This window comes from Festucalex cinctus, chromosome 15 (assembly GCF_051991245.1).
Source record: "Festucalex cinctus isolate MCC-2025b chromosome 15, RoL_Fcin_1.0, whole genome shotgun sequence".
NCBI classification, from domain to species: domain Eukaryota; kingdom Metazoa; phylum Chordata; class Actinopteri; order Syngnathiformes; family Syngnathidae; genus Festucalex; species Festucalex cinctus.
The window spans coordinates 21,055,632-21,068,504 of NC_135425.1; the positions used below are offsets into that span (position 1 = coordinate 21,055,632).

The 12,873-nt window shown below is 41.9% G+C and overlaps 1 protein-coding gene across 6 annotated transcripts in view; it reads left to right on the top strand.

Annotated features, from left to right (window-relative positions):
* The window catches only part of ptpn13 (protein tyrosine phosphatase non-receptor type 13), a 39,531-nt gene that overhangs the window by 5,764 nt on the left and 20,894 nt on the right, over positions 1 to 12,873 (top strand). For all 6 annotated transcript variants that reach the window (XM_077498436.1, XM_077498439.1, XM_077498437.1 and 3 more), the window contains exons 2-9: positions 174 to 293; positions 4,437 to 4,603; positions 5,631 to 5,696; positions 5,781 to 5,966; positions 6,417 to 6,504; positions 7,760 to 8,392; positions 12,496 to 12,588; positions 12,728 to 12,827. In XM_077498436.1, coding sequence (XP_077354562.1) covers positions 179 to 293; positions 4,437 to 4,603; positions 5,631 to 5,696; positions 5,781 to 5,966; positions 6,417 to 6,504; positions 7,760 to 8,392; positions 12,496 to 12,588; positions 12,728 to 12,827 — 1,448 coding nt within the window. In that variant the 5' untranslated portion in view covers positions 174 to 178. The remainder of the gene's footprint in view (positions 1 to 173; positions 294 to 4,436; positions 4,604 to 5,630; positions 5,697 to 5,780; positions 5,967 to 6,416; positions 6,505 to 7,759; positions 8,393 to 12,495; positions 12,589 to 12,727; positions 12,828 to 12,873) is intronic.

The window sequence follows — 12,873 nt, forward strand, 5'->3', positions numbered from 1 at the left end:
TTTAATGATCTAACATCTGCTTGTGGTCATTCTATTTCCAGCGCTTTTATTATGACTGCCACTGGCACAATAACGATTCCTTCCTTCCTTCCATATTATACCACAAAGCTGAAGAAAAAGAATGTAGCTCTTTGGTCATGGAATCACCATCCTCTCCATTTTTACTCATACAGGGAAGATGCACGTCTCGCTGGCAGAAGCATTGGAGGTCCGAGGAGGTCCGCTCCAGGAAGAGGAGGTCTGGGCGGTGCTGAGCCAGAGCGCTGAAAGCCTTCAGGAGCTCTTTCACAAAGGTATGAAGATGGAAATTCAAGATGTTTTTATTGCGTATCTCAATCACTGCGCCCACATTTGCATTGAGTCAGCGCCACCATTCTAACCTCACTATTTGTTGAGTTCTCTGTGGTCCATAAAACTGCCGAGTGCGCAGTTTTTGGCTTCATTTTCTTATCTCGCTTGAGTCATATTTTCCAGTTTTCGCAGTTCTCTACCTGCTTCGTTTGCGCTTCTCGCAACACCACCGCATGTCGAGGTAATTACAGATTGCCAAGAATAAGCTAAAAATGAAACCCTCTCTATGGAGCTTGTTAGTCATACTTATTTACTCCATAAAGTTTGTAATTACATTACAATGAAAACTTACCTCCAACTTATTCTCATGTCAAAAAGATTTTTGGAAAAGGGAATTCTTTGTTGCAGAATAAAATTCTCATGTACAGCATGAGTAATGCAGTCCTCAAATTTGGGGTTGGAGGCGGGGGTGTGGGGGTGTGTGTGTGGGGGGGGGGGGTGAATAGCAGCAGTTCATAAGGGCGATATTGTGATATTAAAACTGCCACAATATCGTCGTTGTCATGTTTACAATATTTAAAGGGAACACATCTGTTAAAAAAGTCAGGTTGATTTCTCTTTGCGCAGTTCTAGCACCCTCTGGTGGCTAGTTTATTAGTGCAACTTAATTTTCATGAGGGATATTTTGGACTTCTATGTTTAAAATCTGTGCCAATTGTCAGATGAAGGGGAACGTAAATGCTTGTGAAGTGAGTCATTATGTGGAGGAACTCGATGTGTGCGTGCATTAACAAGTAAGCGCCTCAATATTAGCAAATATAGGTGATAGGTGGATTATATGCATTGCTGTTATGTACAAAGCTCAATATTGTGTTTTTTTTAGTATGAGCTCTTGTTGTTTTTTTTTTAATACAATATTGTGACCTTTTTTAAATATCGCCAACCCTTTAGTCAATTTTAGCCCACTTTAGTACTTGACAGGACTGGAAGGAAAACATTGACTAAAGAGAAGTTTTTAGTCACTAGACAGTACAGGATGTGAGTCAGCGGGCACCACAGGGCTCTCCTCTCTCTTATTTGTTATTAAAAAAATATGTATATATGGAGATTTAAAAGAAAAAAAAAAAACGTGAGGTGGTGCTGCCCAGTCATCTCGTATAGGCTACTGCACCTGGTTATGTTGGCACAGTAGCCCTCGTTTTGATGAGTTTGCAAAGATTTTGTTTCGTCTATGTCTGCTTTATCCAGCTTGGCATTCCCTCCAGATGTACAGTATTCAGCTGGCTGCATTTCGCTGAGACTTGTGGAGTTTTTGCTGAACTTATCAGCGAGACCTGTTTTATGCCATGGTGGTGTTTTTATGTCAGTAGGACCGCACTCACATTTTAGATTTCCGTGATAAAGTTGTGGTTGTTCAAAGGATCACACTACGCTTTTAGGATACTGCACTTTTTTAAACCCAGTCCTACTCTGTATTAAGTGGTGGTCGCAGGTGAGATGTATCTTAACTTCAGCTGACTTTGCGTGAAAGGCTACACCCTGGACTGGTATGGACAAAAAAAAAAAACATTCCCAGTGTCATTCACAATTTAGAGTTTTCAGTTAACCTTAGAAACATGTTTTTGGAATGTGGGAGGAAACCAGAGTAGTGGGAGAGAGCCAAGACATTCACGTGTGGAGAACATGAAAACTCCACAATGAGGGCTGGACGCCAATTTTGAACCCTAACATAGAACTATGAGGCAGATTTACGTGCCTGAAATGCTCCAATAATTTAAAAGGTTTGTCATGTTAAGTGTTTTTTTTAATTATAGGAAATAATTAACATGAATAAATCGGGGTTGAACTCTCTCTATTGGAAATAATGGAAAATATGATGCATGCAATATTCAGGGAATTTATAACACTGACTGAAGACTGATTGCTTTTCTTTAACATTTAACATGCCAGACCCATGTAAAAATAATTCAACCATTGTAAAATGTCAAAAAAGGCAACAAACCACTCTACATTAACAACAAGTGACCAAGACCAAGTTTACTGGCATTCTGACGGCAACAGTCAATACTAGTAAGTAGCATGGTTTACACTGCCTGTAAAAGCAGACACTTTGAAATGTAATTTTGTTGCAGGACTCATTAAAGAGTAGGTAGGTATTTCCCTTTGCAAGGCCAGATGCACCACATAGCACTTTATATTGACGTCATTAGATTGTGTACCTAATATCGCGGCTGCTAAGTGTGTTTTCACACAATGCGTTGATTGTTCAGTTTTACTGCCACTTAGTCAACAGAAACTGCTCACTCAAGTGTATAAGTACATGTAGGTTTGCTTGGATGGTATAGTAATAGCTCTTCACCAGGCACAGTTATTAACAAGTACATGTTATTTAATAACTTAATCTGTATCATAGCTTTTATGAAATAAAATAACATACTATGTCCAAATCTCTATTAATTACCTAGTAGTTAGTTACTGGAATTCCAGGTTGGTTTCCGTTTCTGCACGACTCACCTGTGCATTCTCTGATGTGACATTTGCTTCATTCACGTTTCACATATTATGAATAGACTTGTTGAACAATGGGTGCTATTTCTGTCGCCTTGTAAGTAAACCACAGCACTGTAGTTGGTTACAATGTTTATACAAGAATGATTTTTTTTTTTATACTAGTCGATCATAATCAGTTGCATGACGATAGATGATCTCGGCTTGGTCCACTTTCCACACAAAATTCCCCACTGAGGTTAATTATATAATATTCTTCCGGCCTTGGCGGAACGGTGATAGGATTCCGGCTTTTTTATGTGGATTTTGCATATTCTTCCTGCTCTTGCGTGGGTTTTCTCTGAGTACACGCTTCTTCCCACATCCCTGAAACATGCTTGTTAGGTTCATTGAAGACTCTTAAGTTGCCCATTAGTGTAAATGTGAGTGACATGCTCAAATTTGGCTCAATTATATGTGCATGTGTGTCACCGTTTGACTTTATTTGACAATTTCTGATACTCTTGTGTGCTTCACTTTTTTTGTACATGTTTGTTTTTGTTTTTCTTTGCATAACCCTGTGTTCAGTGCTTAGACAAGACCTTGTATGAAAGGTCTTTCTGCTTTCTGTGGTAGTGGCTGCATGAAACATTTAGTATGAAACATAACTGGCCCTCACATAAGCTCTTATCACAATGACAGATTGCATTGTTTAAGGGTGTATTCAGACCAGAAAAGTCCTTTAGTCCGCTTGTCCGGACCAAAAGCGGACTTTATTTTTTTTTTAGATGGGTGCGGTTCATTTCACACTGTGCTTTTTGCAAGTGGACTATATTGCGGAATCACGTCGACACACGTGATGATCCGTGCTCCTGTTGGACAAAAATGACAAGGGCTGTACGCCTACGAAACGCGGAAGTAGCGGAAAATGTGAAATTCCTGACGTGCTGCATTACTACGTTGCATATTTGTTGCGTTATGGGTCTCGGTCCGCTTGTTTAGTCCGCACCAGGATTCGTTTGTGTGCGTTCAGACCTGCACAAAAGGTCCGCACCAGCGTGGGAAACGAACTCTGGTCAACAATGCAGGTCTGAATACACCCTAAGATGAGCCGGAGTATCACCCCCCTAAACGTTCGCTGTAGTTTTAAACAGGAAACTTCTATTTACATAGCAAATTACACTATTCCAGCTTTTGGAAAGAAAATGTTTCAAGTTCGTCCGTGTACTTTTTTTTATTTATTTTTTATTTTTTTTCCCTTGTGGCTCTCCTGGGTTTTCGTATCACTTGGAAGAAAAGAATTTTGCAGCGCTGCTCAAACATTCCTTTGTATATTTTTAAAGCACACTCCAACCGTGGCGCTGGCTGCGGCTTGGTCGGAAAAAGTACATTTCTCCCAAAGGCCATTCCTCTGTGCTGCAGCAGTTATTTTCTCCCAGCTTGTTTGTTTACTTCCACCATCTTGAATTTCCTCAACAATCTCGCCCAGGCTACAAATGTTTAGATAAAAATGTGACTAAATCTCTGAGCTTTGTTGCAGTGATTTACCTTATCACACCGGGTGTGTTACAATAGCTTGGAATTTACCTAATTGGATGTGTTTGACTTCCTGATCTTATCTCCCATGGGTCAATTGTCTGTTTCCCCCCCCTCCTCAGACCCCTCAGCGATGGGCTTCATCATCTCGCCGTGGTCCCTCCTGCTCATGCCCTCAGGCAACATCTCCTTCACAGACGAGTATGTCACTCAGCAAGACCTGAGAGCCTTCACAGCCCCCGAAGTCCTGGAGGGGAGCATCCTGGCGTCTGTCTCCGACATCGAGAAGGTACAAAAACATTTTCCCACCAAGCGCTTTTGTGTTTAGTATTTCAGCGGCCATGTCAGAAGCCCAAACGCTTTGAGTAACAATTTGGCACCACAGACCTAGCATATTTCAAAGTTTTTTTTTTTTAATGTTGCTTCTTTGGTGAAATTCCCACAAAGCACTTTCACGTTTAATGACGCATAACGCAAGGGATACATTTCCACTCTTAAAAGGCCACACTATCAGCCTGGGAAGTTCAACAATGTCTTTTGGAAGAGACTGCCAAACGTAGTCTTACTGTGAGGTGTGCGTTGTTTATTTTGAACACACAGTTTACGAATATTTTTTCCTTGTCCGATAAAGCAGTGCATCAAAGCTCTTGACAGATCTTTGTGCATTCGCAACAGTTGACTGCAATGTTTTGTTTCGTTGTTGTTTTTTTCTAAACCACACCCCCTCTTTGAGAGCGTTTGCCTCCTGTAGAGGAGGCGAAAGCTTGTATAACTGCATTCCCGTCTGGCACAGTCCCGCAGACCTCAACACACTTTTTTGCTGCGTCAGTTTTCCACCACTGGTCCCGTCCTTCTCTGCTCGACCCTGGAGGCTTAAAAATCTAATCGCCCCAACCTCATTATCACTCATTCTGGGCTCAAGATCCAAGTTTTCCTCTCAATGCACCTTTCACTTTGCTGTTTTTATTAAATGTCAACATTTTCAGAACGTGTGCTTTAAATGTGTGCCCCGGCCTTGGAAAGTTATGTTGCATTTCTTGGCCATCGCAAAGTTATTCTTTCTTCCACCAAGACTAACATTGAGGGGAAGTAAATTTTCTTCCCAGCGCTGAGTAACAGGAGAAAGAAAGTGGGGGGAAAAAATGTCCTCCATTTCCGTTTTGGGAATCCTGTCCTTCCAAAATAGCAAGAATGTAACGTCTTACAGCTTTATTTAGATTTTTATGACTTGAGCTAACGTGTTTTGTACTGGATCTGTACATTCCTCATTGTTGTATGATCTTTGTTGTCCATTGTTAATCTATTCTCTTGCGCAGATGCACATGTACTCTTTGGGGATGACCCTCTACTGGGGCGCAGACTACGAGATACCCCAAAGCCAGGTGAATCAAGGCTGCTTGACACGCGTAGCTTCCTCCTCAGCTTGTGTCGTAACTACTGCGTCTTGACTTTGTGTCTCCATGTAGCCCATGAAGTTGGGGGAACACCTAAACAGCCTGCTCCTCAACATGTGTGACGACGTCACACTGAGCCGAATGTCGCTGCGCACGGTGCTGGACATCTGCAGCGAACACATTCGAAACTCCACTTGTGACCCTCCGTTTTCGTATGTCAGAAAGCTGGTCCGCTTGGTGCTTGGTAGCCTTTCTCAGGTATGTTATTTGCCTACAATCACTATCACTTAATTTTAGGTGTTCATCTCAATATTTTTTTTGTTAAAGCCACACATGGTTGAACAAAATGGTTGTTAAAAGCGAATTTCAGAAAGTTTGGGGGGGGAAGAATCTGCTGAATATTAAATATCCAATTCAAACTTGCCCCTATGTTGAGATACTGATATCTACAATATGTATAGTGGTGTTCAAGTTTAGAGGCACCTTTTGTAAAAACTAGGTTGGACAGAAATTAGTTCAGTAGTTTAGAAATAATCTTAGCATTTAGCTAAATTGTTGTGATTTCCAACAACACATTTCTAGTTCTATTTTTCAAAATTCCTTATGTTGTCTAATGGGTACATTTCGGAAAAGCATCACTGTGTCCTTTTTCTAAGTAAACACTCAAAGATGAGCAACACATTTATATACTCTTTCTCTCTGCCTCAGCTGGATGGTCTGCTGACTGACAGAGAGTCTCTTCCCGAGCGGAGTAAGGAAATTCGGGAAAGGCTGAGGGGGAAAGGCTTGCCTTCAGGTAACGTGAACACAGATAAAGAAAAAAATGAAAGAGCAGTTTGCTCAGAGGCTCTGTTATCCTAATGTTGATTGATCTTTGTTTTAATTAACCACTTTCATTAATAGCCCAAATATATTGACAAATCGCTTTAACTGGTGTTGTTACAATCTAATAAGGTTAGTTGTATTCGGTGTCATTATGTAATTTGAAACAGAGGCTTCATTGGAATGAATAAAAATGTTACATTGGACTTTTGCCAGTTGCCTGCTCATTTTCCACATGAACTGAGTGCGAGTTAGTCGAGGAACGTCCAGAATCAGGCTTCGATTTCGGAAAGTATGACCAAATCCTCCCAGTGGTTTTCTGAGAACATGTTTCCAGACCCACGGAAAAGGGAGAAGGAGCGTGCAAACATGGCCGCCGTCCCGATTATGTAAGTGTGGCATGGCATTGATTAGAGATGCATATTTTGAACAGCCCCAAAGCCACTGCTGCTCTGCTGTTTGTGTCCGAGTTCTGTTTCTGTGAATGAACAGCAGGCAGCCTCAGGGGGGGGAAAAAAAAGCCTCTTTTAGTTCTTAAGTGTCTTTCTTCTCCTGGAGCAACTTCCCCTTCTTTACATGAATCACTGTTTACAATGTTGTTGATTGACCTTAACAATAAATTTGATTCTGCTTTGGGGCCTTTTTTAACTTTCTTGTTGTTGGAAAGACCACACTTTCTAACAACTTATAAAAATTGCCATCTGTTGTCCATCTCAACAACATGGACATGAAGTTAACTCTTACAGTAAAACTAAAATTTCGTAAAACTGATGGACTTAGAGGTCCGCCGGTACTTGACCTTGATGCAAACCAGCTTCCGTCAGTGCTTCATCCGTATTTTTTATTTTTATTTTTTATTTTTTATTTTTTGTTTTTGTTTTGTTTTTTTTAAGTTTCTCGTCATTTGTGAGAAAAATGGGCGTCCATTAGTGACTGACTGACAGTCCATCAATACTGACAGAATGCCTACATATGGTCAGAAGAAAAAAAAAAAAAAAAGTCCAAAGAAAAACTAGTTAATCCTTGGGATGCTCACTAAGCTAAAATCGCTCATTGATGACCTTAACCTTTTCTGCAACTCGATTTTTACCGCAAATAAAGCAAGCTTCAGTACATTCAACTGTGGAGGTTCCACCCTAACCCTTTTCATCTGCTGTAATATCTGTAATGAATATGTGATTGTGAGTATTTTAAGTTTTCTTTTAACTTTTCCTTTGATATCTTTCTAGGAAGGAGTGCAGCCCCCAGGGTGCTGGAGCGGTACCGGGCTAGAACTCAGGAGCAGAGCTCTCTCAACCGGGGCCTCAGTCGCTCCATGGGATCCCTGTCGGTGCAAGAAATCATGAGGGGCGACGAAGGGGCTGCCCTCCAGTATCCTCACTGTGACTATCACCCCAACTCGGAATGTCCGGGTGAAATGTGCCCCATGCTCTTCTCACTCCAGAACCAGCACTCCTACCCATACCTGCACCCCCTTCACCCCCAGCAAAAAGGCCGACCCGTGGAACTGGACCGCAGGTCTTTACCATTCAACAGCACAGACCTGAGGGCAGCCCAGACCAGGAAGTCCTGGGCCTCCTCCGTGGACTTGGCCTGCATCGATCCCGAGGCTCTTCGTTTCGGAGCTTTGGAGGACGCGCGCCGAGGCAGCAACGCGTTAAGCACACAAACTATCGGCAGGATCAAAGCGCCATTCAGCGCTTCAAGAGAGAGGGACTCTCGCTACTTTGAATTTGGTGGGCTAAAGAGCCGGAACGCGCTTCACTTCTCTTCCACGTCAATCGGCTCGGGTCTGCCCGGCGCATATGACCGCATCAAGGAGCGGCAGAGGAAGCTACAGATGTTGCGACAAGCGGTGGATGGTGAGTCTATGGAGTTTGTAGTCAGTCTGTTATTTGTGATAACACTGATCACTATTTCTTAAACAGATTCAAACTGATTTTTTTTTCTTTTGTCCACAATTGAAACACCTGTGTCCTTGCTTATAGTTGGTCCACTACAGCTCGACTTTAGAGGTCCAACAGTACACAGAACTTCTGTGCTCATATAAGATACATTATCTGAAAACACTTTCCTTGTTTTGAAAGTTAAAATTAGTCAAGGGACATTATCTGAGCCCTTATTTTTCACAGTAATGAAGATGCAGTGTTGAACAAATGAAATGAAGATGATGAATGGAAGTTTCACCCGCTCCTCATGTGCACTTAGCATACGTTTACCCTCTGAGCTCTAAGATCAGGTCGTTCCCGTGTTCAATGTTGGATCGTGACGCAAATGACATGGACAGCCTGTAACAATACAAGATTGTTGTCATCATCACAAATACACCCACTTAATAGAGCCCTATTGTGCATGTCACACCACACTCACAATAAAACGGAAATGTTGCTCAATTTGAAAGAAATCGTTTCATTAACAGAAATCTTGCCGGTTAATAATGTGACGCATGCAGGTCTGATCATGTTAGATTGCGTTTTACTTTAAAAGATTGCGCCACCTGGCATACGGGATGCTCACTGTACTTACCTGTGTATTGTGAAAAAGCCTTGGCCAGTCACTAGATTTGTTGCTACTTCCTTGGTCATGTAGGGTAATGAGTCATGATTAGAAATGTGTAATACATTTAAGGCTTGGCTTTGGCCTTCCTGTGTGGAATTGCATTGCATTGCTATTCCCCTCAATGATGGGCAAAAGGTGAGGGATATCCTGAACTGGTTGCCAGCTAATCACAGGGCACATAGTTAATGTGGGAGAAAGCATGAATGTGCAGAGAAAAACAATAGGGCACATAAACATTAATATACATTCACAAATTTCGCACTCAAAACTATATATATCAAAATTACTACAGATATTGTACTTGGTATCGACGAGTACTAAACAGTCAATACCCTGGCCTTACTGATATCAGTTCCCAAAATATAAGGTTCCGCTGTTTTGTGTTGCCAATATCAAAACAATGGTTATAAAACAATAAAGCTTAGTGGTAGTCTAGACTTATGTAGAATGTCCAGTATCCAGATGTCTCACAGATGCTCTTTCGGTTGCGTTCATATGATGAAGAGCCCTCAAACTAAAACCATCCAGACTGGGCCATATATCACTTTCACCAGGCCATAAAAAAAAAAAAAAAAAAAAAAAAAAAATTGCGTGGCAGCACCAATGGAGAGGTGAAAATTACACCAGAGGGACGTCCATCTTTAACTCCCACATAAACATTTTTATTATTTTTTTTGACTGTTGGACGCAATGTTGAGTTTTTGTTTGAGTCACTTGCACGGAGCTCTCCAAATTGCTCCTTCTAATTACAGGCCTGCTTAATTCTAGCCTGCCGCGCTCCGTCATACATGTAGTGTGTCCTCACTGCTCCCTCCTTATGTTTCTTTTATCAACGCTGCATATTGTTGTGCATTACACAGACTGGACACCATCTTCACAAGCACAAACAGCTCAATTGTTGAACCAGGAGCGTTATGTTTTTTTGTTTTTTGTTTTTTCTGCTAGCATTTACTAAGAAGCTCTTTGTGAAGTCTCTGCTGGCCAGCTGCGCTGAGTCACATGTGGACAAAGAGGTCTGCTGCCCATTTGGAGATTTTATTCTTCTCTCTTTTCATAATAACATGAACGGCCTTCTTTGCTCCGCTTCCTTCTCCTCCTCCCTGTGCTTGGGCAGCTATTTTCGGTGCGCTTGAGCCGCAGAGCAGCGCTGTACTTTTCTTCTTCGACTGTGGCTTCTCCTCCTCCTCTACCACGGGTCGCATTTCCCTCTTTTCTCCTCTGTCCTTTTCCTCCTTTACACAGTGTTTTAATATGTTCAATAGGACGAGAGGAGTAATTGTTCGCTTATCTAGTATTAGCATTGAGGTGGCAAACACTTCTGATTGTCATTTTTATTGTGAATAGTATACAGTCAACACAACCAATTTGTCTTTTGTTTGTGTCCACCAACAGTGCAAGATTCAGGTAACTTCCTGTTTCGTTATCTCTCCATTCCATGTCACAGTCGGCGCCTGTGTCCCACAATTATCTGTATTTCAAGCAGATCGGGAAGCAATTTACCTGGTTGCTCTGACACATCTAATACTGTATATTAGGAACCATATGCAGTGGGGGAAAAAATCTATACCTGGTAGATTAAAACATCCTGCCAGGAATGATAAGTCAGAAGCTTATTCTCCATGTTTACACTTGTCATTTTAATTGTCCTTAATGAATGAATTGGGATGAACACAACACAATAATTTACTAGATGCTGCTTCTACCAATATCTTTAAGGCGGCCTAATGTGAGGGTACCTTCGAATGTGGCCTTCGTTTCAATGTCCTTCATCCCAAGATTCTTTGAACACCACTGCTCACCCTGAAATATATTTCGCTTTTGAACATCCCGTACCAGATATGTTATAACCTTGGTAATGCTAACCTCGCTTTGCAACACAAAAGGGCGACTGACAAATCTGGGATAGCTACTAAAAGCTGGACCGTTCCATTTTACAAGGGTTGACGTGGCTGTCAGGGGTGCCCTCCATTTTTTACTGCACGCACTTGTTCATTGCGTCCTGCTCGTAACCTTGAAATGTCGTATGTTGGTGACGTCATAAACTGAGGACCCACTGTACTCCATCACTTTGCAGAGCTCGCGTCATCCTGCACCAGATCAGCATTTAACATACAAAACAGTATAGTGACAAAGTGTTGTGTAAACTGTACCGCTTTGGGGAAAATGTGGCTTTTTTTTTGCTTTTTTTTTTTTTATTGGCCCACCAAATGCAACTAATATGATAAATGGATCGGGCCAGCTCAAATATGCTTTATTCCATCTTGTGTGGTGTGAATGGGGCTTTTGCAGGGGATGTGTCCCTTGGCTACTTCTTCATTTTCTTCCTCTCACTCCTCCTCTCTTGTTTCCTGCAGGAAAGTGATGGCGCAGCAGTGGTCAGTGCTCTCAGGTTTCACCCACATGCACAGTGCATGGAGTCTCTCTGTGAACATGTGTGTGGCTCGCTATGGACTAATTGTGTGCATGTGTGTGTGCATGCATGGGCATGTATATATACCTGGTTGCTTTCATCTTACCACCACATGCACGCTCCTCAACACAAGGTGTTCCAATCAGTAGATCCTGTTCCAAGCAAATCTGGAGCCTTTAATTGGAGTCATGTGTAGCGGATGAGGGAATTCCAAACGTTATTGGACTTTTCCTGCACTTGGCCAGCAGGTCACGTGGCTCAGAGCAGCGACTGGTCCATTTAAGATACAGAAGTCGTTATTAAGAATAATTAAGGTGTACCGGTACATGTTTTATATATGGTAGACTGCAATGCTTTCTAAGTCTGGGTACCTCCATACTGTTGTTACGGTAAGAGTTTAGTCGTTATTGTGGTGGTGGTGGTGGTGGTCTTTGGGTAAATGTTATAAGGGGTGACAATGGAGAGAGAGCTTGCCCATTTTTAATAATATGACAGTAAAGATTGGTCGAGTTGTTGTTTGAGGTTTTTTTTTTGTCCTTGTCAGTGGGATTTAAAGTATCACTCAGAGAAGAATTGAAGTTAAAAAAAACAAAAAAACAAAAAAAACCTGAGCAATGACTTGGGAACGCCATGCATTTAAGTTATGTGAGCCCTGAGTGATACTCAGGAGCAGGACTTTCAAGTTTGGACAAACTAACTCATCAGAGTTGTGTTTGTTTCACTTGTTTCTCATGTACAGTATTTGCACTACATGTTCAGCCGGTGGGGCAAGACAATCGCATGACAGGCATGCATGCTTAAGCGTCTCAGCTATTTTTATTGTTTACCAACACAATGACGAGCAACCTCAACTACCATGAGCAGGATTTTTTGTTTTTGTTTTAACACACCAAGCACTGTCTCGAAAAAGTGTGGGGGGAAAAAAAGCCAAATAATGAACAATACGAGTGTCCCATCCATGATGCCGATTAAACTCAATAATTTTTCCTCTCTCAGAACCAAGTCTCACCCACCATCGGCACCACAGTGATTACAGTTCCTCCAGTGAAAGCCCGTCAGTTGCCTCCTCTGATCCCGACTACAGGCAAGGTAAACAACCCTGATGTTTAAAATGGAATGCCCTTGTTGCTTTCTGAATATTGTTTGATCAAATGTTGATGTAGGTTAGCACAGTCTGGGCACACGGAGTGTTTTCATTTACCTCTTAACTTCCTCTTGTCATTCGCAGGGAAAAAAATGGCCGAACCGAGACGATTTGGCTCTCAGCTGGCGCTCTCCTCGGAAAACGACTCCCTGTCTGTGACCAGTCACAACATGCAGAGGCACAGGTAAAATGAAACTCTGACTTGGAATGCCCGAGAAATAATGAAGAAA